Here is a 25567-nt window from a genome sequence, read left to right on the forward strand (position 1 = left end):
ATGATGAAAATAAAATAAAGGATATAGCAATAGCACTTAGACTCATATACTGCTTCATAGTACTTTACAGCCCTCTCTAAGTGGTTTACAGAGTCAGCATATTGCCCCCAACAATCTGAGTCCTCATTTTACCAGCCTTTTAAGGCTGAATCAACCTTGAGCCTGATGAGATTTGAATTGTCAAACTGTAGGCAGATGGCAGTCAGCAAAAGTAGCCTGCAGTACTGCATTATAACCACTGCGCCACCATGGGTCATAACTGTAAGTTTCTTTGAGTTCCTAGAAAACAATTTGTATGAAAATTAATGAGGTAAAAAAGGGGAAAATATGTCAGAGAATTAAAAAATCATGCTCAGCATAGAAATATGAATAGATCTTTTCCCCCCTCTTCTTCATGGTGTTAACACAATGAAGTGAAATGAAAAAACAGGACAATTAAAGATTGATAACATAAATTATTTCTTTATATGATTGATAGTTTAACAGCATCATTTGTTTTCATTGCCCAACAATTATTCGCTTTAAAAAGGCCCTGAAGAAATTCACCGATGAGATAACTTGTTATTGGTTGCTAGCTTTATTAGCTTCAGACTATTTCCTGAATCATTGCAGGTGCTACTAGCTCCCAAGGAACAGTAATGAAAAAGGACAGGCTATTCATTAGTTTACTGAACAAATCTGATTTGTCACTACAGGTAGTCCTTGACTTGTGACTATTTGTTTAACAAAATTTCTAAATTACAATTGCCTTAGAAAAAGTGACTTGATCTGTCCTTGAAGTTATGACCCTCACATCAATCTCTGGTCACATTTGGGCGCTTGGCAATTGGCTCATATTTACAACAGTAAATCATGTTATCACAATCTGTGACCTTCCCAGCTGGTTTCCAACAAGTCGTTGTTTAACAACTGTAAAAATAGTTGTAAAATCAGGTCATGTGATGAGTCACTTAATGACTACATCACTTAACAACCAATATTCTGGTCTCAATTTTGATCATAATTTGAGAACTATCTGTATATAACACAGAATGATAAACTAAGTGGTATGGTCCACCAAGGTTCTTATGTTACAGAAATATTAAGAAAGGAAGGCTGGTTGATTGGATATAAGCATTATCTATAAATCAATCTTAGATTTTCACCATGATGATCTGTTTGTAGCCTGGTCCTTCAGGTTTTCCAATGGTGCATCAATTGCAGTTGTAACTGAGTTGATCCACTTCACTGCTGAACCTTCTCTTTCCTTCCACTGTCATAGAATTATAAACTTGCCAGAAACCAAGATCTTCATATAATAGGTCAAAAACATGTGAATTTGAGCCTGGTCAACTGTGTCTTGAATGAGAACTCTGAATTGATTTGTTCAATGATACATCTATTTGTTTCTTTGGCTGGTTGTTGTATTTTCAAGATTTTTTTCCAATTCCGAAGTTCAAAACATGAATATTCCTTTAGTCCTGCTTCTTCAAGTTCCACTTAATAATAAAACTGTCTATTTAAAAGCATCTTGCTGATTTTTTTCATTGTCTTCTTTTTCTCCTTGGTTTGGCAATGAATTCCTTTCCTTCCCATCTGCTCATTAACTAGCTTTGTATCTGGCTGCCTAGCTGCACTGTAGTTTATTTTTTAAATCTACAGATTTACTATACTCTTTATAGCTCACAGTATATACTTTAAAAGTTTATATTTGATCTTAGCAGAATCTACACACACACACACACACACACACACACACGTGTGTGTGTGTGTGTGTGTGTGTGTGTGTGTGTATGTATGTATGTATGTATGTATGTATGTATGGTATTCAGCTTTGTTCGGGTTTTTCCCACGTCATTATAGTTGTTCTTATAAAGTTGTAGCAATGTTTAGAAGGGAAATAGAAGAGATGATTCCACCAGACTGTAAATTAGAAATGAACTTCACACAAAAAGATTCCTCCTAGACCAAATCAACAAAGATCTCCTCACACTTCACCTCAGACTCAGCAACAAGATTCACCCTGCACTTTGAGCACATCTGGGACATCATGTCTCGCTCCATCCACCAAGGCCACATTGCACCACAGGCTGTCCAGGAGTTGGGGGGTCCAGGTGTGGGAGGAGATCCCTCAGGAGACCATCCTCCACCTCATCAGGAGCATGCCCAGGCATTGTAGGGAGGTCATACAGGCATGTGGAGGCCACACACACTATTGAGCCTCATTTTGACTTGTTTTAAGCTCAAACACACCCCAACCAAGGACATTACATCAAAGTTGGATCAGCCTGTAGTGTTTTTTTTCCACTTTAATTTTGAGTGTAACTCCAAATCCAAACCTCCATGGGTTGCTAAATTTGATTTCCACTGATAATTTTTGTGTGATTTTGTTGTCAGCACATTTAACTATGTAATGAACAAAGTATTGAATAAGAATATTTTATTCATACAGATCTAGGATGTCTTATTTTTGTGTTCCCCTCCCTTTTTTTTGAGCAGTGTATATATGTATGTATGTATGTATGAATGTATGTATGTATATATGTATATGTATATGTATGTATGTGTGTGTGTGTGTGTGTGTGTGTGTATATATATATATATTCTTAAGTTTTCGCAGGTACTTACATGTATGGCCTTCAGCTTTGTTCGGGTATTTTCCCACGTCATAGTAGTGGTGCTTTTAAAGTTGTAGCAACGTTTCAGCAGAATCTCATCTGCCATCATCAGGCTTCTGTATTGCGTCCGTCTGTGAGTCAGACTTTTACAGTGGTTTCAGATTTAAATTTGGGGCAGCCTATTGCTGTGCCAGAATGGTTTTTTCTTCATCCTGATTAGTTGGGAGTCTTGGTCTGTGTTTATTGGTCTCGGAGTTTGCTGTGTTCTGCTTGATTGGTGTCTCTAATATCTTCTGTCTGTTTTTTGGCTCTTTTTGTATCTTGATTGGCTGGCAGCATTGAGTTACTTTATTGGAGGCCTTTAGTGCAGCTTGGCTTCGGGTAAATGGACGGCTATCATTAGTTTAGGAAGCTGGGTTTCATCTGGGTGCCTGGTTGGGGTGTGTTTGAGCTGGAAGTATCAGGGGGGATCTGTTTGTGCCCAGGTATTTGCCTGGCTTGTGGTGTGGAGATTTTTTTGTTTGTGAGTGCAGGCTTCCAAATGATTGACAGCCTGGTGGAATCATCTCTTCTATTCATGCTTTCTGGTCTTTTTTCAATCTCTATGGCTTCTCTGATAATTCTGTGGCTGGGGTTTTCTATAGTGGCTAGGGTTTTGGTGCCATTGAAGTTGATGCTATGACCTGTGGCTTCCATGTGTTGGACTAGTGAGGAAGTGTGTTCCAGCTTTTTGACTGCATTTTTGTGTTCATCCAGGCGGGTGCTTATTCTTCTATTGGTCTATATATATATATATATATATATATATATATATATATATATATATATATATATATATATATATATATATATATATATATATATATATATATATATATATATATATATTTTTCTGAGGTTCTCGCGGGTATTTGTATGTGGATCTTTGGTTATTCGGGTTTTCTCCCGCGTAAGATTGGAAGTATCTAGGCAATGTTTCGATTAAGTCTCATTCATCATCTTCAGGCTTGTGTCTTCGGCTCTGTGCTTCTCAGAGTAATGTGAGCTTGCAGCTGCTTCTTCCTTTTAACTGCTAGTGGGGGTGTGACTTGATTGGGTGGGGGCTTGGCTGTGTTCTGATTGGGTGGGGTTGTGTTCTCATTGGTTGGGGTTTGGCTGTGTTCAAACCCTCCAAGCCATACATGAAGCGAACTGACACCCACCATGAAGATGCAGCACGACCACGAACGCGAAGCCAAACAGCAGGATCACAGCTCACCAGCTCAAATCCCCAGCAACTAAGACTAACCTGAGCACAACCAAGCCCCCACCTGAACAGAGCACACCTCCAGCCAATCAGAACACAGCCAACCCCCAACCAATCAGAACACAGCCAAACCCCAACCAATGAAAACACACCCCCACCCAATCAGAACACAGCCAAGCCCCCACCCAATCAAGTCACACCCCCACTAGCAGTTAGAAGGAAGAAGCAGCTGAAAGCTCACATTACTCTGAGAAGCACAGAGCCGAAGAAGCAAGCCTGAAGATGATGAATGAGACTTCATCAAAACGTTGCCTAGATACTTTGAATCTTACTGGGAGAAAACCCGAATAACCAAAGATCCATATATATATACATACATATATATATATACATATATATATATATATATATATATATATATATATATATATATATATATATATAGTTACAAACTATTCAAGAAGTGATTAACATTTCAGCTTATTTGCTGACTTGACTCTAATAAAGGTATTCAGATAATTAATATGTGAATCGATCCATTTAGGTTTGCATTAGTCGACACAATCTACAGTCAAATTAATTCTAAATTCCCTCTATGTTGTATTTGTTTACCTTTAAATCACAGTCTCATTAAGAGGTAAAAGTTATGACCAGGAAAAAATACTAAAAGCAGTCACATTAACTACACTAATATTTTTATACCATTTTTCCTGGTATGATTCCCTTTAGGCACTTTGAAAAATCTAAACATTTATGTATTCTTGCTGTATTGAAGATTTATGTATGATCACAATAATGAGAATCAATTATCAAGTTTTTGAGGTAAAATGCATCCTCAGGCTAAGTATTGTGAACCAAGGGCACTGTTTAAAAATGAATAAACAGCACACTAAAAGATATTATATATTGACTGTTTTTTCAAAGCAGGTGATCAGCAAGGAAGCACATTTGGAGAACTGTTTGAACATTTGGTAGCAGGATTGCAAAGGAAATAATGGGTAAAGCTTTTTTATTATTTAATAATAGTATTTATTATTTATTTATTTAACTTGTATTATGCCTTTAATATTTTTTACAAATAACTCAAGGTGGCAAACATATCCAACATATCTTCCTCCTATTTTCCCACAACAGCAATTCTGTGAGGTTTATTTATTTATGTAGCGCATGGCACCTGTTAGCCAGGGATTACTGAGGTGGCAGGCTGCCTCTGTGAATTTTTTTTTTCAGGCACTGTTATCTTTACCCACGGGACACCTGAATGCCAGTAAGCATTCGGGGGAGGCTCCTTTCTTGTCCCTACACGGTTTATACAGTCACGGTAATCGAGCCACCAACCTCAGTGGTGCACAGGCCCAGTGTCTTGCCACATGAGCCACTGCGGCCCCTTACCTGAGAGGTGAATTGGAAAGAGAGACAGTGATTGGGCCAAAGTCACCCAGCAGGCTTTCATGGCTAACTTGAACTAGCTTTTATGGCAGGACTTGAACTCATGGTCTTCTGCTTTCTAGCTTGGTACCTTAACTACTAAACCAAACTGGTATGGGCAGGTTTTGATCTTTACGTGTTATTTAATGCTGAAGATTCAGGCGAAAGTATAAAGGTATAAACTTAGATTTATTGCTTTTATCATAATTGTTTCTTCCCTTGTAGCCTTTTTTTGTTGAGCACAACATACACATAATTTGTTGTGAATTAGTGCTGCCTGTCAAAGCCTGATAATTGATTATACACAGATTTTCAGCCAGGAGAAAAAGTCAAGGTGGTATATTAAGGACAGTACACCAGAAATTGTTCGTCATTGAATTTTGCATGGTACTGGTGACAGGACTGCATCCTCTGAAACATCTGAGACCAGCAGTTTAATGGTTTCTTTAAAAATATAAGTTAAGAACATGGAACTGCCTCTGTGGCAAACACCTTCTTATTGCTTACACAAATTATTGTGTAATCTGAATTACACAATTCAAAATAAGAAAACCCTGATATCTGAAGTCACTATCTCCAACTGCTCAATAGTTGGGACAGCCCAAGTTTATAGAGCTATAAAACCACCCACCCAAAATGTCATACAAATATGGTGGATTCAAATCCAACATTAATTGATAACTTCTTCTATGAATATACATAGCCATGATTGTTAAGAACGAATAAATGACTGTGCTGCAGATAAATATGCATACACTGGAAAACATGGATATATTTACAAAGCTGAACATTTTTTTACATTAATATAGCCTGCTAATGCATTTTATATTGTAGAGAACTGACTATGTAGTTTCTGTTTAATAATTACAGAAAATCCTTGATTTATGACTGGTTGCTTAGCAATCATTTAAAATTGTGATGGACTTTCCCATGGCTACTTATGATTTGGATTCAAAGTGATAATGACTGGATTAACACCTCCCCTCGTCATGTGATGATATTTTGGGTTTTTGGCAACGAGCCTGAATTTACAGTAGTTTGCAGTGCCTTGTGATCATGTAACTATGATTTAGATTCCCTCTTCTCCGGAAACTGGTGTCTATTTCTAGTTTCTCACAAAAAACACCCATTGCAGGCAATGGTTTTACTTAATCGCTGGCATATTTGCTTAACAACTGCTACAGCCACTGGAAAACAGGTAGTAAAATCAGGTGCGGTCACTTGATGACCTGCTTAACAACCAACATGACATCTGGCCATAATTTGAGGCTCAATTATGATCATAAAGACATATTGTATAGCAATATTTTTTAATACAGTGGCTGTAAAGGTAGAGAAATAAGGTAGATGAAATCGAGGCAGAGAATGCATGTCTGTTTACACTAGGCATAGAGTAAGCATTTTGAACACAATATGCCTATAATTCCTGGATCATATAAATTTCTGGCCAAAAATAATCCAAATTCCACATTGAAAATATTGTAACTCTATTAAAGTTTGCTGTCTTTATACTACAATTTGGCCAAGATCCTATGACTGATATAGTTCTCTTGCCTGCTCCAATGCTGTAGCACTATATTCTTGTCTAATTGATTCTTTTCCATGCCATGATGCATAAACATTTCATTTCCTGCTGCTACAGTCTGGAAAGAGTATTTTGGATGCAATTTATTTCCGGATTCTTTGTTATAGGGAGAGACCATGTTGCTGTATCATGCTCCAAAGACATTTTATCACTTTCAATAAATAATCTCTGCTGCGTTAAGCAGAAATGCTATGTTCATACATGCAGAAATTGTTGGACACAATTAAAATATGTAATTTTAAGAAAGAACAAGTTCTTGATCTAACTCGTCCTTGCTCACTCACTTAAAAGTCTTTAAAATGGATCACCCGAGGATTAATTTATCCTTAATTTTTACTTTCTCCTGATTCTCTAATCATACCAGAAGAATTCAGATAAAATATTTCAAGGCTAGTAATAACTACAACTAGTGATGGCAAATGGAAATTTCAAAAGATTCATTTGACCTTTATGATGCCACAAATCAAGTCAAAAGACTTTCGTCCATTTGACAGATGCATAATGATATGGTGCAAATTTCCTGATATCGCTTTCTCTCTTCTTTGTTTAAACATAACAAACTGTAAATTTAGGTTGAGAGCAAGAACCAAAACTCAATGACAACGAATATGATTTGCATGCAGACAAATCCTAGAATCTATCTCAAAAATCTCTATGACTAGGAAACATGATTTTGACATCCTGGTTAATTACTTCTTTTAGTGAAAACAACACTGAGTTAGATAATAGTCAGACATAACAATGCGGTTTCATATATTGGAAAGGAAAAAAAAACCCAGCTGGAAAATCTGACTGCAATTAATCCTTTTAAAAATGCTCAGAGCTTTAAGTTTTTAGAAAAAGTGCAATATATCAGCCTTCAATAATCTTCATGACTTCCAGCCCCACCTTCCTAATATCCATCATGTGAGAGCGAAGGACTCTGGGGTTTTTGCAAAGCTTTCTCCATGTTGCAATTAATATCTTCGTACAAAAGCAGACGAGTTTTTAGAAGGTATGAAAATGTGTTCAAGTGAGCCTAAATTCTGCTCCTTTGAGAAGCTTCAAATACTTTAAGAATAATGTGAGCAAGGATCTTCATGGAAAAGAATAATCATGAAGCAGTGGTGGGATTCAATTTTTTTTACTATTGGTTCTGTGGGCGTGGCTCGGTGGGCATGACAGGGGAAGGATACTGTAAAACCTCCAGTCAGAGGTGGTATTTGCTGGTTCTCCAAACTATTCAAAATTTCTGCTACCGGTTCTCCAGAACTGGTCAGAACCTGCTGAATACCACCTCTTTCATGAAGGCAGGTTTCCTGTGTCACTTGTCTCTAGAAAAGCGTGTGCACTGGATTCTAATGTTCTGAACAAAAATGAAATGGCCAATCTCATTCTAATTCTATTAATGTAGAAAACTGAAAACTTATGAATAATGCTCCTAAAAAGCAATTCAACTGGGCTGTATAGCAATATTTATCTTACAGGGTCAACATAATAACTGACGTTGAAAAAAATAATGTTTAGAATGTCATGAAAAGAATAAGCACAGACACATCACAGAACCAACTCGGAAAGGAAATGGTGCTTTGGAAATAACCCTTTGTATGGTTCAGCGCTGGTTTCTTTAGAGCTGAATATGTTTCAGAAATGTTTTGGGAGAAGTGCTTCAGACATTATGCATGCACAATAATAGCATTTTTCTATGATTAAAACAGCCCCACTTTTTATGGCTACTGTGCAAGCCTAAATAACACTTGTGGCTGCTTTAAGAAACAGATTAATTTTAATGAGTGGACTTTTAAAGCAGCTACGGTTTCTTTACAGAGTCATGTAGAAGCCTGAAAAAGTGTGGCTATTTTGATGAATAGGAGACAGATATAGCAAGGACTTCTTCTGAATCATTTTCAAATACACATAGCCATTGTCCATTGCACCTCTGAATTCTGGTCACTGTGATATTTCCATTATGATAATTTCCCCATGACTAAGCTTATTACATAACAAAATGTTTTCAACCTGCTCAGTGAAAAATTCTTTCATAGGCTGCAATAAGGAAGCATCAAAATAACTGCAGCTGTTTCAGTCTTTGGTAGCATGAAGTGAAAACAGCAGGTATGGTAGAACCTTTAGAGTACGTTTTGCTTAGTTCTAACTATCATTTTTAAGGATTTTACTGTGCTTAAGATTTTTATTTAAAAAAAGATCCTTGGGGTTTTTGTAAGGTAGAATAGCAAGGATGAGAAAAAGAAAAAAGCCTAATTGGCAGAAATGGGAAAACACAGAGATATGCCATCAGATAAGCAGGAAGAAGAGGAAGAATGGCATTTATAGCCTGATCATTTTTAAATATTTAAATCAATGCCTGTGAGTATTAGTCATGCATCTATTTACTATTTACTAAATTTTGCAAAACGTATCTCAATCCTGCAGAACTTAAGAAAAAGTAAGGTTTGACTCCAGGCTGCATGCTTGTTTGACCTACATCAGACTTGTCAGCCTTGAATCCACATTTGAAATGCTAAAAGCAAAGCTGGCATTTATAGTGGTGTCAATAGGATCAGATCAGAACTGTAACATTCCATTAGCACAAGACATAGCAAAGTTAAGACTGGCCATATCCAAGAAATTTGAGATCTGAGAAAATGCATGATGATGGTATATACTGTATTAACCACAGTAAAGATCTTTGATAGGCAACGAGGGTAGATTTCACTAGGCGATAAAGTTCACAGGTTAACCCTCAATTCCTGCAGGGACCCCACCACTGTGCCCTGTCTAAAATCCCTATGTTTATTTGCAAATCTATTTCAGTAGTTGACTTAATGCTCTGTTAAAGTTCTGTAAAACTAAAGAATGATATGTGTTTCAATCTTCTATCTTTCTCGGCAAATCTAAAAAGAAAAAAAAATAGAAAGAAATCGTACCATATGGTAGATACAAAAACTAATTGTTAATGAAGAGTGACTTGCCTTTATGAATTGCCATGTTCAAAGGAATTTTTTTTTTTAACTCTAACCCTTATTTAGAACAGATAGTTGTTTTCATTACAGTTTAGACTGATGCTCTCTTTCCCAAATATGTCCATTATTACGAGATGGTTCAAGCAGCAAATTGAGGCTTTCATCATGTGAAACAGAAGAATGAGTATATGTGATATTTGGCTTTATTGCCTGTTGTGTCTTTATTTTTCCTCACAACTTTTGCCTCTTCTTCCTACACCAATTTTCTATCTGAAGCAGTGTCCACATGGTAATAAATGGCCTTTAATCTTCAGACACTTAGATGATTCAGAACTGCTAAATATATTGATGGAAGGAAGGAAGGAAGGAACGAAGGAAGACACTGGTAAACAAATTCTGCAATACAACACAAGATGGTCATACTGATGTCAAAACTTAAAATGAATGATCAGAGGAGTAAAAATGAATGGCATATTTTCAAAGAGACACTTCAGAAGGGTATAGCAATGTTAATTTCCTGAACAACAATAGTAGTAAGAGGCCAGTTAATGTATCTGGATGACCATGGATGCACAGCCTTCTCTGGTCTAAAATACATAATGACTCTGAATAGTGTTCCAGGATCTCAGTTCAAAAAGGGATGGAAGGGGTCAGGTCATTTCTTTTACTTGCCAATTTGAATAAAATAAAGCATATCTTAATTAGTATCTATCATTAATTATTTCTTCCAGTTTTCAGAAGCAGAATGCTCAGGTCAAGGATATCTGCATTTAAATACGATCATCATCAACCTGGGAATACAATGAAAGTTTTAGAGATAAAGGTGACATTTGCTTTTTAGCAGTGTCACTAAATGTCTTGATCACATAATATTCTTAAAATAACTGTTTGATTATCATAATGCACAGATATGGTTCAACTACACTTTCTATATCTGATGTTATGGCCAGCATCTCAATCTTAGAAATATACTATTCTCCTTCGAAATTCTTCTAGACAAATATATTGAATTAAATTTAATTTGTATGCCCATGATCTTTATTATTTTTAAAGCACTTCTATGTATATTTTTAAAAATGATATTTTAATGATCTCATTTTGCACTGAAATGTTTTGGCTCTTCCTGAATTATTGAAAGAATTACAATACAAGTGCGTTCTATTCAATACTTTTGGTAGATAAGCAATGTCACCAGCTATTTTTGTGATATACAGGTAGTCCTTAACTTACTACCATTTGTTCAATGACCATTTAAGATCAGTGTTGAATGAAGGGATTTATGACCAGTAGCAGAAGTTATTATTGCTGCAGTGCCCTCATAGTCCTGTGATCACAATTTGTGTGCCTGGCAATCCACCTGCCCTTATGACCACCTGCGGAGATGCTGCAATTGCCCCTACTCACTTACTTTCCCCCCTGCTGGTCCTTTTGGAGTACTTCTCACTCACCTGGGCCTACATCCTTCCTGGATAGTCTCACAATCTGAGAATTGCGTACATTTCTAAAATGGTGTGCCCACTTCCAGGATGGCTTCTATATAGGAAGGTTGCACATCACTTTGACTGGTTCTCTTTTGGAAAGGTGATCTTCTGAAATGCCTTTCTGAAACAACACCCTCCCCATATGCCATGGGGCCTCTTTTCTCGTGCTATTCTGGAAGTGCCTGCCATTCTTGTGATCTGTCCAAAGGTGATCTTTAGAAGAGATAAGTAGAGCAAGATGTGATGGGGTGATGAAGATGCCCAAGGGTGTGAGATGCAGTGGGGTGGAAAGATGTGTTTCAGGGGGTGGGAGTATTCCTGGGAGGCCTGGTGCAGGACACATGTGAGCTGGGGAGGTGTTGCAGTGTGAGCCTGTGCCTGTGTCAGGCCTCCCAGGGCCTCCCCCATACCTAGGCACCCCATGTTCTGCTTAACAATATTCAGTTGCTTAACAATTGCAATAGGAAAAGCTAGGATTGTGATTGTTAAGCAAAGTGATGCCATCAAAAAATGAAAGTCTGTAAAAAAAGGCTAAGAATAGTTCAAAAGACCAGAAGAGGTCCATCTGGAGAGAGGTGGCTTATTTATAAAGACCCAGGTTAGGAGCCATACCCATTTTAGAGAAAATGCTATTCCAGAGAGCAGCTACCATGACAGATAGATTCTACTTCCTGGGTCCCATCAGGTGGCATTAAAAAAAAATATCTATGGGACCTAGAGCATGATGATGCTTATCAGAATGTTTGGGATGAATAAGATGATCCCTAAAATAGCCATAATAGCTCATCCTTCTGCAATCTGGACAAAGTGCAATTTGAAGTTGTCTTCAAGAATAATCTTTGAATTAAATAATTTAATTTAACTTTTCCATGTTTCCATAAACAATAGCCTGCATTCTTGATATTCAGCCTCTTCCAGGGGTTTTATTAAAGCCAAGAAGTCTATGATAAGTATTCTCCTTGACTTCACTTTTTATGCTTCATATTTTATGCTGCATGTCCCCTCCCAATAACAATGACTGTGATAAACGAAGTGTGATGAAGAAAGATAGGAAAGGATAAATGTTTAAAGGTCATTTTTTTTTTTTTTTTGCCCTTAAGAACTAAAATGAACAAGGGAGCAAATGCTGTAAAAAAATAGTTTTGTTTCTTTGTGTAAGTTTTTCAGCTGGGAATTATCACATTCATAGAATAGTCATTCAACAAATGTTATAGAAATTTCCAGGAAAAATAAATGCATCACTAATGGGATGATAAACTATCTGTATGGAGTGTGGAATAGGTTTTCTGGCTGGCTTAAGCAAGTTGTTTATATTGCTGGAGGGCAATGCATGCAGATGCTACTCTGAATGCCATCTGGATGCTACTTTTGAAGATACAAGAAAAGAAAGGCAAGGTAAACTTAAAATATGACAAGGGAGTAGAAGCAGTCAAACACAAATGAGATACCTGTGATAGAGATCACCTAGCAACATTTAGTGAAAACATATAATAATACAGGATAAAAAGAAGTTTAGCTGCTTGCTGACTGGTTGATCGAGGTCTGCTTGCTCTCTATTAAAATGCTGCTGTTGTTTTAAAAAGTGGCCTTGCGCTACAATGTGTATTGAACCATAAATAATAAACAACTTACCTTTAGAATTCATGTACTGTTATTTAAGACATTATGGCTCTCTTAATAAAACTGTACTACTCTTAAACTATTTGACTGGTATCAGCCATAACTGGGTCAAAGATGAATCCATCTTTGCCATAGGGATAAGAAACCTATGGCATTTGTGAAGATGATAAACTACAATTCGTAGCATCTTTCATCCTTGGTTATGTTGGCTGGGTTGATGAGACCTGCGGTTCAACTACATCAGAAAGGTTGCATAGTCCTCACTTGTTCTATAATGCATTTTTGTTTTTATATGCGTGGAAATGTGTTTGAATGTGCAACTAATAAAACTCTATTACCAAGGAAAATCTAGATTGACAGAAGTCTTTCAGAGGACCTATACCCATTAAAATCAAAATTAGTGTGTCTTGAGTCCAAATATACTCATTTGCAGACAGAGGTAACCTTCTCTTTGTAGGAATATATGATTAATCAACTGCAGGCAAAACTGAATCAGAAATACGGGGAGTGGATAGATCTTAATATAGCACTGCAAGTCATTTGAAAGCTTTCATAAAATTGTAAACAGATAATTTGGACATGTTGATGGGAAGATTAGATTTTATTGTTTCTTGAGTGACAGGCTTAGTGAAAGGTATTTATGGTTTGCCTCCTGTTGCTAAAATCCAATGACAAGCAAAACCTGACATGTGTGTATAATAGGAAGGCTTTAGGAGAAATATGAGAAACAGCTCATTAAGAAGCTTGTACTTCAGCAAGTTTTAATTTCACATGATGATAGAATTGCAACATTCAGAAGATATGCAAAATATTGGAAGATGTCATTTGGTGAAATCTACTTTATTTGTTTTTGCTCACATGTATTTGAAGAGTGGGAAGTGTTTATCTAAAGCATCTCTCCTTGATTTGGTGCCCACCACATATTTTGGACTTCAAGTCCCAGATTTTTGCTGGGAATTTTGAAAAATGAAGATCACACATCTGGGTGCCAGCAGTTGGGGAAAATTTGGGTTGAAGGTGAGGGTCAAAAGGTTAAGGAAGACTGACCATAAACACAACAGGAAAAAATTTAGGAACAGCTTAAAGTTTCCTAATATCCAGTGCCAGTATAGATAACAAATCCACATCCTAGTATGCAAATGTTTGTAGTTGTTAAATTTGTTTTCACAGCAATTTTGACATTCAGCAACAGAACAAGAAAATAGCTTTTCCAGTGCCAACTTTCCTCAAAATGAAAACAAGTACTATCTTAAATCAGCTGCACTGTTATAAGGTAGAATGCATTAAAAGGAGGGAATAAGGAAACCATTTTCTACTGAATAAGTTATTTAGATACAGTTATTTAGAGATTCATAGGGATAAGGCCTACTATTTAAGTAAATATTCTTGGATATGTAAGTCAAGTAGAGGTAAACTAGGTAATCCTGAGACAAACTGAATTTTAAAAAATTGTCTAAAAGCGACAAAATAGCAAAAAATTAATACAAATAAACCTATTTGCATTGTATGTAATTAGTGCATGCTTCATTTTCTTTCATTTTCTTAATAGTTTCTTAAGAAAACAAATTTCTTAATAATTGGTGGAGAAAACATCAAAAATGATTTGATTTGTGTTTGATTTTCTGTTATAATCTTTCTTTTAAAACATTTCTCTTAATTTTCCACAATAGGAATATTCATTAAGTTCAGAACATACTAAACTAGATTGACATTAGGCATAATGAAATCAATTGAACAGAAGGAATAACTCATCCCATTAATTTCAATGCATCTACTAGAAAAATGGTACAACCACAGAAAAAAATGGTACAACCACAGGACACTGTAGCAATGTTAATAATGCAGATGATGGCCTTATGTGTTTGCATGTCATTGTCTGATACCAGTATACAAATCAACGTAGTTGCATGACATGCACATTTTATCATTTTTCTCTCACTATTCTATGCAACAGGGTTTAGAATGCACTTTAATACCAGTTAAGTGTTTATATAAGACTGTATTTTAAGGGCAAGATTATCTCTATCTCCCACTCTTTCTCCTTTCTCCTCACTAATTTGTTTAAATGTAACTATTAGTAACCTAATTAGGTGTAGGATATGTTTTCTCCCCCGGGGGAAATAGTTAAAAAAACTTTAAAAGGGACTATGACTTTTCTCTCTCTTATGCATAGGGTCCTTCTAGACTGGGGCCCCACTGCATGGTATCCCATTGTGGGTCAATTTAAAATACATCTGGATCAAACTGAATGTTTTTAGCATCCTAAATCTACATCTGAATGATTTCTAAATCATTTCTAATCTAATATTACCAGTTTTGGAAAATGAACTCCACACATTTGAAGAAGTCCAGGTTTGGGAAGGCAGATTCATAAAAAATATGAGATCATATGATCCTTCCACATCCCCTACTCCTCAATCTGTTTCTCATTCCAATTTTATCCCAAATATTATATGCAACAATAGTCTCCCTACTCATCTAATAAAGTAAGATTAATATAAATCAATTGGAGGGGTTTGGATAGTTCTTCTTTACACTTAAAGTAAATATGGCTTATATAAATAAGGAAGTGCTGCAGACATATTTTAAGCTTTGTTGTGTTAACTCTGCTAGAGTAATTTTTAAAAATCTAAAATTTTATGTACTTACACTTATAGGTTGACTTTTTGGCACATCATAAACACCTTCTTTCTTTTGGCTAGTAGGAACCTGTGGGAAGAAAAATGTAATTAGGATCAACTTGAAAAATAGTGGAAGTTCTTATTGGAAGTTTAATACATGATATATATGACTATAGATTCTGAAACACACATGTTCTTGTAATGAATTAGATGAAAGTTCTTTTTTATAGTTCTTGGCACTCTACTTTGTTCCTATACTAGTCTCCATCTTAGATTATCATGGTTGAGTTTACTATCTAGTACCCTAGCTTTAAATTTAAAAAAGGACTCCTTCACAACAAATCTGTAAGTTTGCACAAAACAAGAATTAATATCTTATTAATATTGTACTATTTCTTATATTTTTTTCTATGTAGACTTTGCACATCTAGTCCCAATCCATATGTGTTGCTCTAATTTATTATTTGGGAAGAGAAAGGACTTGAGCAATATGCCAAGCTTCTAATTGTAGGTAGCAATAACTATCCAATTAGTACTTTGTGGAAGAGATGTAAGTCTTTTGCTTTGTACATATCTGAAACTGTTTTAGAAACTGTTTTTCTTCACCATTTGAGAATGAATAATTAAAGAACTTTGGTGGAATCAATAAAAGAAATGTTTTTAAACTTGTGCATTTTCTTGATTTCTTGTCCTTCCAATGAATCCTTACTCCACTTGGTTCCAGTCACTCTTTTCTGTTGCAATGTATTCATTTGCAGCCTAATACATTCTCTAGAAATTAAGTTTCATTTATTGGTGCTACTGTTTAGTTTCTTTAATGTCTTGTTAGACTTTTTTTGTACTGGCAGCACTACCTTTTTCTCATCTCACTTTTTTCTGACCTTAATGACTAGATTAGGTTTATATTTAATCAACTTCCATGTAATCTTTTTTTTTTATTACTAGCAGGTACGTTATTTATTTGAATATATAATCCAAAATAATGTTTAACTATCTGGTGTGGAGACATTTTATTTAGTGTTATGAGTACATATCATTTTATTGTATGAACGGATTTTTATATTACTTTATACCTATACTATAATGCAGACACTATACATTACTATAATAATATGGTAGACTGTATGTGTGTATCTGAAACAGAATTCAGTGCCTAGGTGAATTGCGTCTTATGAACACACCTTTTAAATTATGAGAGAAAAAATTGTACACAACATTAAAGAGGAAAATAATCAAGACATTAGCTTGTTCTTAATGAGAACTGGAGAACTTTATTATCTATTGAGAATAGCAGAAAGGTCAAGTAAAAGCCACAAAACTACTCTAAGAATATATGGAAATTTTCCCCTAGTCATTTAAAGGATGCGGAATATCTGATTTTTAAACATTTGTGTTTTAAATACTTTCCTTATTTCTATTCTTATTTCATCAGAATTTCTCAGATTCTAATTCTACACATTGCAGATGCTTTAGAGTTACAATATCTATTGGAAGAGATTACAGCAGCCCAATGCAAGCACCAGCTTTGACTTATACTGTTCAAGAACAAAGTTATGATACACAATGTGTATTATCAGTTTATAAATAATAAGTAAGTTCTTTTCAGATTGTTTGAAAGCAGAATGGAAATTCCTTATTGGATTGTCAATAGTTTATAACACTCATAGCATTGACAGCTACTTTGTCATGGAAGACTGGATTGTACTATGGTACATTTCTACTTTGCCTTTTGCCTTTGCCTTGTTCTTTAGAAGAGATATTTCTGTCTCACTTTTGACTATATTTAGTAATTCTGCTCTCTATCTTTGAGTTGCTTATAAAATGAAAATATTTTTTTCTATTCAGATTTTTATCTCAACTCTAAAGACATTCATTCACATACGCTTAATTGGGTACTTAACTGAAGGAAAGAAAAAGCAGCTATAAGTGACCAAATGGGGTAGTTTTATAAATTTCTAGGTCAAATAAATGTTGTAAATTTACTGATATTTTATCAACGCATTAGATAATTATAAAATAAAAATACAATGTGAAAAAGAATAAAAATAATAACAGAAATGGAAAATAAAATGCCCAAAATATATCCACAGCACTGAAAATTTAGTCAGTTCTATAATTGCATTTTCTATAACTACAGCTAGCTTTAGCTTGACATAATGCAGTAAAAAGCTCATGATTACACACATGCTTATTCCTAGAAGCCTACATTTTATACTAATAATGCAAAGTGTCTCAGTTTGTTAAACTGGCTAATATCTATTCTTATGTCCCCAATCATAAAAACATGAGACAAAGAGAAAACTCTTTATTTAAAACTGACTACATGGACAAATTCTGACACTTTTTTAAAATAAAAAATAATCTTCCTGGGAATTATCAACTTGATATTGCAGAAAGGAAAGGTAGTTTTAGGCAACCAGAGTGATGCAAGTAAGAATGATAGTTCCTGGTAGGACTATCTTTGCTGGTAAGGTCAAAAGGAGAGAAGTGAAGTTAATGTTAGACTTTTTACATCAATGATAATTCACAACAGGGCTGAAGCCAGCAGGGGCTCTGCAAGTATGTAGGAAATTGACCCATGGAGACTGTACTTGCATACTAAAATTTGTAAGGCAATGGCAAACCACTTCAACATTGTTATCAAGAGAATTATGTTGGGCTGAAACATTTAGAGAAGTTGACATTTAGAGGATGAGACACTTGAGGTTAGACATTACTCCTCTAAGTTACTGGGGAAGAATTCTGACATTCTTTGGGTGGACCAAGGCTTCAAATAAATTTGACTACAGAGAGTGCCAACATTGAAAAAAAAATCTAATTTTATAAGGGTACGTGCAGTTTGAACCAGAAATGTAAGAACCATGAACCAAGAAAAATTGGAAGTTGGAAATGAAACCTATTAAATTAAAAGCAATTGAGTGAATTTATGTTAAATAGAATGGGTTATTCAAATCAGATGATTACATACTAAATTTCAAGGGTGCTATTACACTGTTAGAAACATATAGTACTGCTAATGAGTGATAGAATTTAATCATTGGTAAGTAGAGACACTTGAAATTATAGATGGAGTGGGAAAGAGATATGTTGTAGGAAATGAAACGAAGAAGATAGGCTATACAGTAGTTTTGCAAAAGGGGCATTTCCAACCTAAGTTTCAGGAGCATAAACTGAAACCCTATATATGGAAATAACTGAATGTACAATATCAGAAATAAATTGACCACATAATATAAAATAGAAGATAAGAAATGCAGTCCAGTGAGCCAAAATCCATTCAAGTATAAATTGTGGAACAGACTGCAGATTTGTAAAATATAGATTGAAGTACAAGAATGTAAGATCAATTTAAAAAACAGAGCAATGAATTTATTTTATTTATCAAATTTAGAGGCCATCCATCTCACCCTCAGAACAACTCTTGGCAGTCTGATGTAATGGGGAGAAGAAGGTTTCGCAGATAACCTGGCCTCATGCCATCTAGGGCTTTAAAGGTCATAACCAACACTTTAAATTAGATCAGGAAGCAGATCAGCACCCAATGAAGATCACTTCATTTTTTACAATGAAGAATGATTCAGGAAAGAGAAAAGGGTGACACAGGGTGCATAGTGCTTTCATTGGTTTATCTTGAGCAGCAAATACATTATAGGATTAGAAGGATTAGAAGAAATGTCAGATGGAATAAAAATTGAGAGGTGGAACTGTTAACAGTCTCAGATATACTGATGATATTACTTGTTAGCTTAGTAAAGACTTAAGAGATGATTTTGAAAGTGAAAAATCTGGGTGAATGTTAAATTTTAAAAAGCCAAGATAATGCCAGCAAAATATACTTAGTGAACCTAGAGTTGGTAATGAAGCAAAGGTAACAGATAGTTTTGGTTTCAGAAATAAAGAAAGAAAATATTCTGAATAAGTAAAGATTTATCCTAGGCAGGGAAACAATGACAAAATTTAAAACAATATCATGAAGAATATTAATATTTTTATCATTGTCAAGGACAGAACAGTTAAAACAATGGTCTTCTTAGTGGAAATAGATATGGTTGTGAAAGCTAGACATTGACAAAGAAGAGACAGAAATCTATTTCAAATTATGGATTTGGAGACTGTTCCTAAGAGTATGATAGGTTGTGAGAACTAATCAATTGATCATGGGCCCAATAAAGGCAGATTATTTCTGTAAGGTGATAACTGGTAAACAGAAATTCATACAATTCAAATGAGATGCAAAGGAATTATGAGTTAGAAAAAACAATTATGGTTGGCAATGTTGTGGGAAACAGAAAGAATCAGATAAAACTGGATGAACACAATAAAAGAAATTATATTATTTTCTCTGAAAAACTACAAGTTAGTGACAACTCAGGATGGTGGACATTTATGCAATTTCCAGAGTAAGGCCTAATTCAGTGGCATTTAATTAACTAAATTCAGAAATCCATAAAACAGAATAATTATTGTGGATTTGTAAATAAAAGGATTTTTAAACAATTTGTTCACGTTTAGAAAGAATTCCAACTGTAGAAGGAGTTATGGGCAGATTATTCTTCCATGAGCTGCATTTGTTACCAGCAGATTTTCCAGTGCAATTCAAGATACTGGTTCTCACATATGAAGTTTTACACAGTATTAGGTCTTATTACTATCTATTTCCCATGGCCTTTGCCCATCTATATGACCAGACAGAACTGGTATGCTCCAGGTCTCACAGATTAAACTGTGTTATTGAGAAGGACACAGGAAAGCTTTTAGCGCTTTCCCTCAGGAATACTATCCCACCAGAAATTAAAATAGCTTATTCTTATCAGCCTTTAAATGAGCATTGAGAAACTGGTTCCTCCCCATAATTTGGACTAAGGTGGTTGTCAGGCTCCTTTAGTTGGGTTGTATGAGAAAGAGGGTTTCTAAGCTACCTTAGAAACATTTTATTAACATATATAAACAAATAAATAAAATCTTAACAAATGTTACTGCATAACTGGTAAACACTGAAATATAAAAAGGCAATAATAATTCTTGTAGCAAAGGAAAGGTATTATACAATCAAATAAACTTCCGTGAAAGCCTGTACATCTTATGATTTAAAAAGCCTGTTAGTATAAATACTGTTAGTATTACATAGGGCTACCAAAATGATATTTGTAGCCAGAAATCAGGAATAGAATGTTGTCCTTGTTCTTAATTCTGTTAAAAGAATATATTGCAACTCTAAATCTGGTGAAGTTGAAATAATTGTATGTACTTATGGCTATAATGCGGATTCCAACAACCATTTGGCAACTACCATCTATCTCTCTCTCTCTCTCTCTCTCTCTCTGTGTGTGTGTGTGTGTAGGCTAAACTTTTTAAAACACTGAAGAAAAAAGACATCCTAAATGATACAAATAGTTCTCAACTTACAAACATTTATTTAATGATCGTTTGAAGTTACAATGGCATTGAAAAAGTGACATGGTCATTTTTCAGCCTGACGACCATTGCAGCATCAAGTATGAAATGGAATTTATGACTTGAGGAAAAAAATAAATGAGCTTAAAATAAACTTTACATATTTTACTCTATAAAATATGCTTGATGATTACTGGAAGGACCAAGAACACAAATGTACAAATTTTATACCTGATAAATGTTTTCTTCTGTTTCAGGCTCACGAATTGGCTCATGTCCAGCCTCAAACACAATGTACTATTACATCAGCAGCAAAAGAAGAAAGGTCAGAGGTGAAAAAGAAAGGAGAAAAAGGCAGTTTTGAACTTTAGAAGAAATAACCATCAGCAGTAAAGGAACAGTAGTATAGGCTGACAAAAGAGCAACTTCCTTTTTTTTCTAAAAAAACCCAAAATGTGACTTTCTTTTACAGAAGAGAAATAAAAGAGATGTGAAACTTCACCAATTGTCATTGAACAAATCTCCTGCTTTTTCCTCAACAGAGGTATGAGGCTAGGTATTCCTTATAGTACTTTTAGACTTATTTAACGAAAGCAGGGACTCAGCAATGAGTTTATTTTAAGTGTCTGATTTCTATACTGATTCTGAAGATGTTCCATGGTCATGGTGGTGAACCTATGGCACGCGTGCCACAAGTGGCAGGCAGAGCCTTCTCTGTGGGTACGTGCGCCTTTGCCCAGCTCAGCTCCACTGTGCATGCACACGCACCTCCTGCCTGGCCTTTGGGTCTCTACTGCACATGTGCGGGGGCTGGGGTGTGCGCATGCACAGTGCAGCACACATATGCATGCCCCCCATGCAGCATGCACATGCGTGGGGGAAGTGCCTTGCATTTTGGGTACATGCAAGCACACTCTTTGGGCACCTGGGGCCCAAAGGTTCACCCTCACTGTTATGGGAATAACATCGCAGAGAATTATACCAATACTGATATTAATTCTAATTATCATAATCATCTACTTATTCTTTCCATTGATTTGGAAAGACAATTTTCCTATATTGTATTTTAAAAACCACTTTTCTTCTAACATGTTTCTATAGTTATTTTGCTTTGAAAATATTGCTAAAGGCGTGAATTCTGTTCTTCATAAAAATGTATAACATTAAATATTTGTTTCTTATTGGTAAAGACCTTTCAACCCTATTTAAAAACAATGCTGTCCTTTATTTTACAGTTAGCACTATTTTTTTTTCTTCCTATGTTCATAGTTTTCTATTTAATGTGTACCCGCAATTACTATTGTTAATGTGATCTAGAAAACAGTATTCAGTGATTGCTAGCCAGTTTTAACTCTCACTTTCCAGAGCTGATTCCACTCATGCCATAACATGTATCATGTTATTCCATCAGACAAACTATAAAAAGAAAAGGGGAAAAGTATAAAAATACTGGATTATGGAATGACAGTAGCATTCAAGCAAAGGCCTACTTCCTAATTTTAAATTATTATTAAAAGATCGATGATATTACATCTTGGTACATCTCAATATTTAAGCTATTTAAAAAAAATTGTGATAAGGAACTGATTTAGTGCATTATATTTATATATCTATAGATATAGATTTATATATCTATTTATTACACACAGAACCAGAAGTTTTAAGCATAGCTGCTTAAATGATGCATAGACATGGCATTCATTGACTGCAAAGACATAATGGAAGATTTTACACATAAGGTTAGGGTTAGGGTTAGGGTTAGACAATCTAACACATACACACTTCCCAAACCAACATTATAACTCAGCATTGCAAACTAGGTGGCTGATCCCTAGGGCCTAAATTCAATTAGCAAAATTTTAATTAATTAAATTTAATTTTAATTTATACCAAAAATTGGTACGAATTTTTTTTAAAGAGCGTGTGGAGAACAATCTTATAATTGGCAGAAGGGACAATATAGGTTTCTATTTTTCCTAGAATATTTTTGCTGTCTTTTTCCATGGAATTGAATTTCTTGATCTTTTAATTACCAAAATTAGTTTTTAAAACGTCACTTTTGGATGATGGATGGGGCTGTAAAAGTTGGAACTAAGATACCTACCCTGAAGCACCTATCTTATTTCTTATTGCCACAACTACTTATAATGACATCTTCCACTATTATAATGACATCTTAGTCTAGAGACTTAGCACTTATTTCTCTGCAAGACTGGACACCCTATTTCACAGGTAGAAATTTAGTATGCCTTTTGGAGAAGTATTTATTTCTTATTCTTTTTTTGCTAATTAATCAATGCGTGTATTTCTTCACTAATCTTTAGCATGAGCAGATTTAGTATTTCATACCATTTCAATGACCATCCTAGATTATGAACACAGGGAGACTACGCTTGGATGGACATCTGCTTGGCAACTTTTGTTTCTCAATGACCTCCCAATTAAATAAAATTATTTTAGAATGGCTCATTATTCAACTTACAGCTTATTTACTTTAAAATAGTTAATTACAACTGTTCTTCTCTTAAAAGGACAATCTCAAAGCACATGTACAAATATAAATAACCCTGTCAAAAATGAGTTAGTTATTAAAATTACTTCTCAATTATTATTACTAGGTATTATTTTTATATTTCAGTATTAGCAACATTATGTTTCCTTTGTTTTCTAATTTTAATGTTTATTGCTTTAAAAACAAACAAACTAAAATACTAGTTTGAAAACTTTTTTTTATAATTTTCAGTCTTTTCCTTGATACCTTATTGAGCTGTTTTTGAAACGGTGAAGTTTTGTTTTATATTTTTATATTATTTTATGGATAAAACCACATCCCGGATTTTGAAACTTCACAAAAAATTGCTTCAAAAATTACCTGATAAACAGGATCCTCTACATCTTCTTCCAAAATTGTCTATCACAAAGAAAGTCAAAGATAAAGATAAAAAAGGGAGAGAATATGAACAGCAGATGCCTAAGATTCATGATTTAAAGCATAAGGGAACTGCATAATATATAGATGTAAAATAGAAATTCACATTTTCATGTACCTTCTTAACCCACAGTGTATACAATTATGTATGAAATAACACCAGAAAAAGTATCACACAATTACTCCGAAGATCTCCAAGTTTGCATATAATATGTTTATTGCCAAGTCAACAAGTTCACACGATTAAGTTTCTCACTAGAGCTAAGTTGATTTTAATCATTGTCAAACATAATTGTACCAATACCAACAGTACCATCTTCAAATACAGAAATTGACTTTGTATAAAATGGTTTTTAGTGTTTTGAATCACATAAAAAAGCACCAAATCAAACACATATTAATTTTTTGTACTTGCCTACCAAAAATTATTAAAATACCTGATATACTGCTTGTTCACATTGTTTATCTTTTTGTGCCTTCTTTTCCAGTTCTTCTCTTTGTTTCAACTCATAAATAAGTTGGAAGAGGTCTCGCAAATCCAAAATCACAGGTTCTGCCTACACGTGATACAGAAATAATGAATGAATGTCTATGTATAAATGTAATATATATATAAAAAGGGGGTGGGTTTCTACCAGTTCGCACCGATTCGCTAGAACTAGTTGATAACGTTCTAAGCAGTTCTAAGAACCAGCTGTTAGAAGAAATTACTGGCCTAATCCTGTAAGGAAGGCAGGAAGAAAACATTCTGGTGTTGCTTACAGAAACTGCCTCTCTGTTAATCCTTACTACATTCTTGGCAGGACTAGACTTCCTGTCTCAGGAACTTCTCTGGAGTTTTTTCCCCCTCCTTTGCTGGTTCTTTGCTTGTGTGGAGTCACCATTCAAAGTTACAATGGCACTGAAAAAAGTGACTTATGACCATTTTTCACACTTATGACTGTTGCAGTATCCCCACAGTCTTGAGAGGCCAGGCGAGGAGATGTGTGCCTTGATGTGAGTGATGTTGAGTTGGCTATGCTCAGCCAATAACATGACCACCAAGCCATGTCCACCCAGTCACATGACCACCAAGCCATGCCCACAGAACCGGTTGTTAAAAAATTTGAATCCCACCCCTGATATAAAAGGCCTAACTAATAAAACAGTATTTCTGATAAGCCAGATCTTAATGAGAAATATCAAACTGTTTAGTTTGTTGCAAGTGCATTGACATCAGTGGAATTAATATTGCTTGGCAGAGTTGTTCATTACAGGTGGCCCTCATTTAAACGACTACTCATTCAGTGACTGCTTTAACTATCAGCAGTGTTGAACGAGAGGCTTCTGGCTGTTGCAGCATCTCTGTGGTCATGTGATCATGATTTGTTACTTGCTAGCTTCCCACAAGCAAGTTAGGGGAAACTGGCATGAAGTCACAATCTCATGAGGTTCCTGCTTAGCAGCATGCAGTAACCGAGTCTCTGCTGGAACTGCCATTATTAAACAGCACAGTCATGTATTGTATAATCAAACCAGACAACAAGTTTTACAACTGAATATATTTTATTATTAATTTGTTCTCTGTCCATTTGTCAGATATTAGGTGGCTTACAGAATTAAAATGTCAAAACACCATGTAGCAAAACATAAAATTAAAAGTACAGGTAGTCCAGACTTACATTCATTCATTTAGTGATCATTCAAAGTTACAACAGGATGAAAAAAGTATCTTATAACCATTT

At 35.0% G+C, this 25567-nt stretch overlaps 1 protein-coding gene across 14 annotated transcripts in view; it reads right to left on the minus strand.

Moving 5' to 3' along the window:
- Window positions 1-25567, minus strand: part of DAB1 (DAB adaptor protein 1) — a 754595-nt gene that overhangs the window by 45269 nt on the left and 683759 nt on the right. For 8 of the 14 annotated variants that reach the window (XM_087960346.1, XM_087960344.1, XM_087960341.1 and 5 more), the window contains 2 exons: window positions 24281-24400; window positions 15549-15608 (listed from right to left, as the gene is read on the minus strand). In XM_087960346.1, the coding sequence (XP_087816472.1) occupies window positions 15549-15608; window positions 24281-24400 (180 nt within the window). Of the gene's footprint in view, window positions 1-15548; window positions 15609-21145; window positions 21212-23786; window positions 23826-24280; window positions 24401-25567 lie in introns of all 14 variants that reach the window. The other 6 variants (XR_015748591.1, XM_087960339.1, XM_087960338.1 and 3 more) reach the window with 1 other exon arrangement.

This window comes from Notechis scutatus, chromosome 3, assembly GCF_049901735.1.
Source record: "Notechis scutatus isolate UNSWTSFEM ecotype Mainland chromosome 3, rNotScu1.2, whole genome shotgun sequence".
NCBI lineage: Eukaryota > Metazoa > Chordata > Lepidosauria > Squamata > Elapidae > Notechis > Notechis scutatus.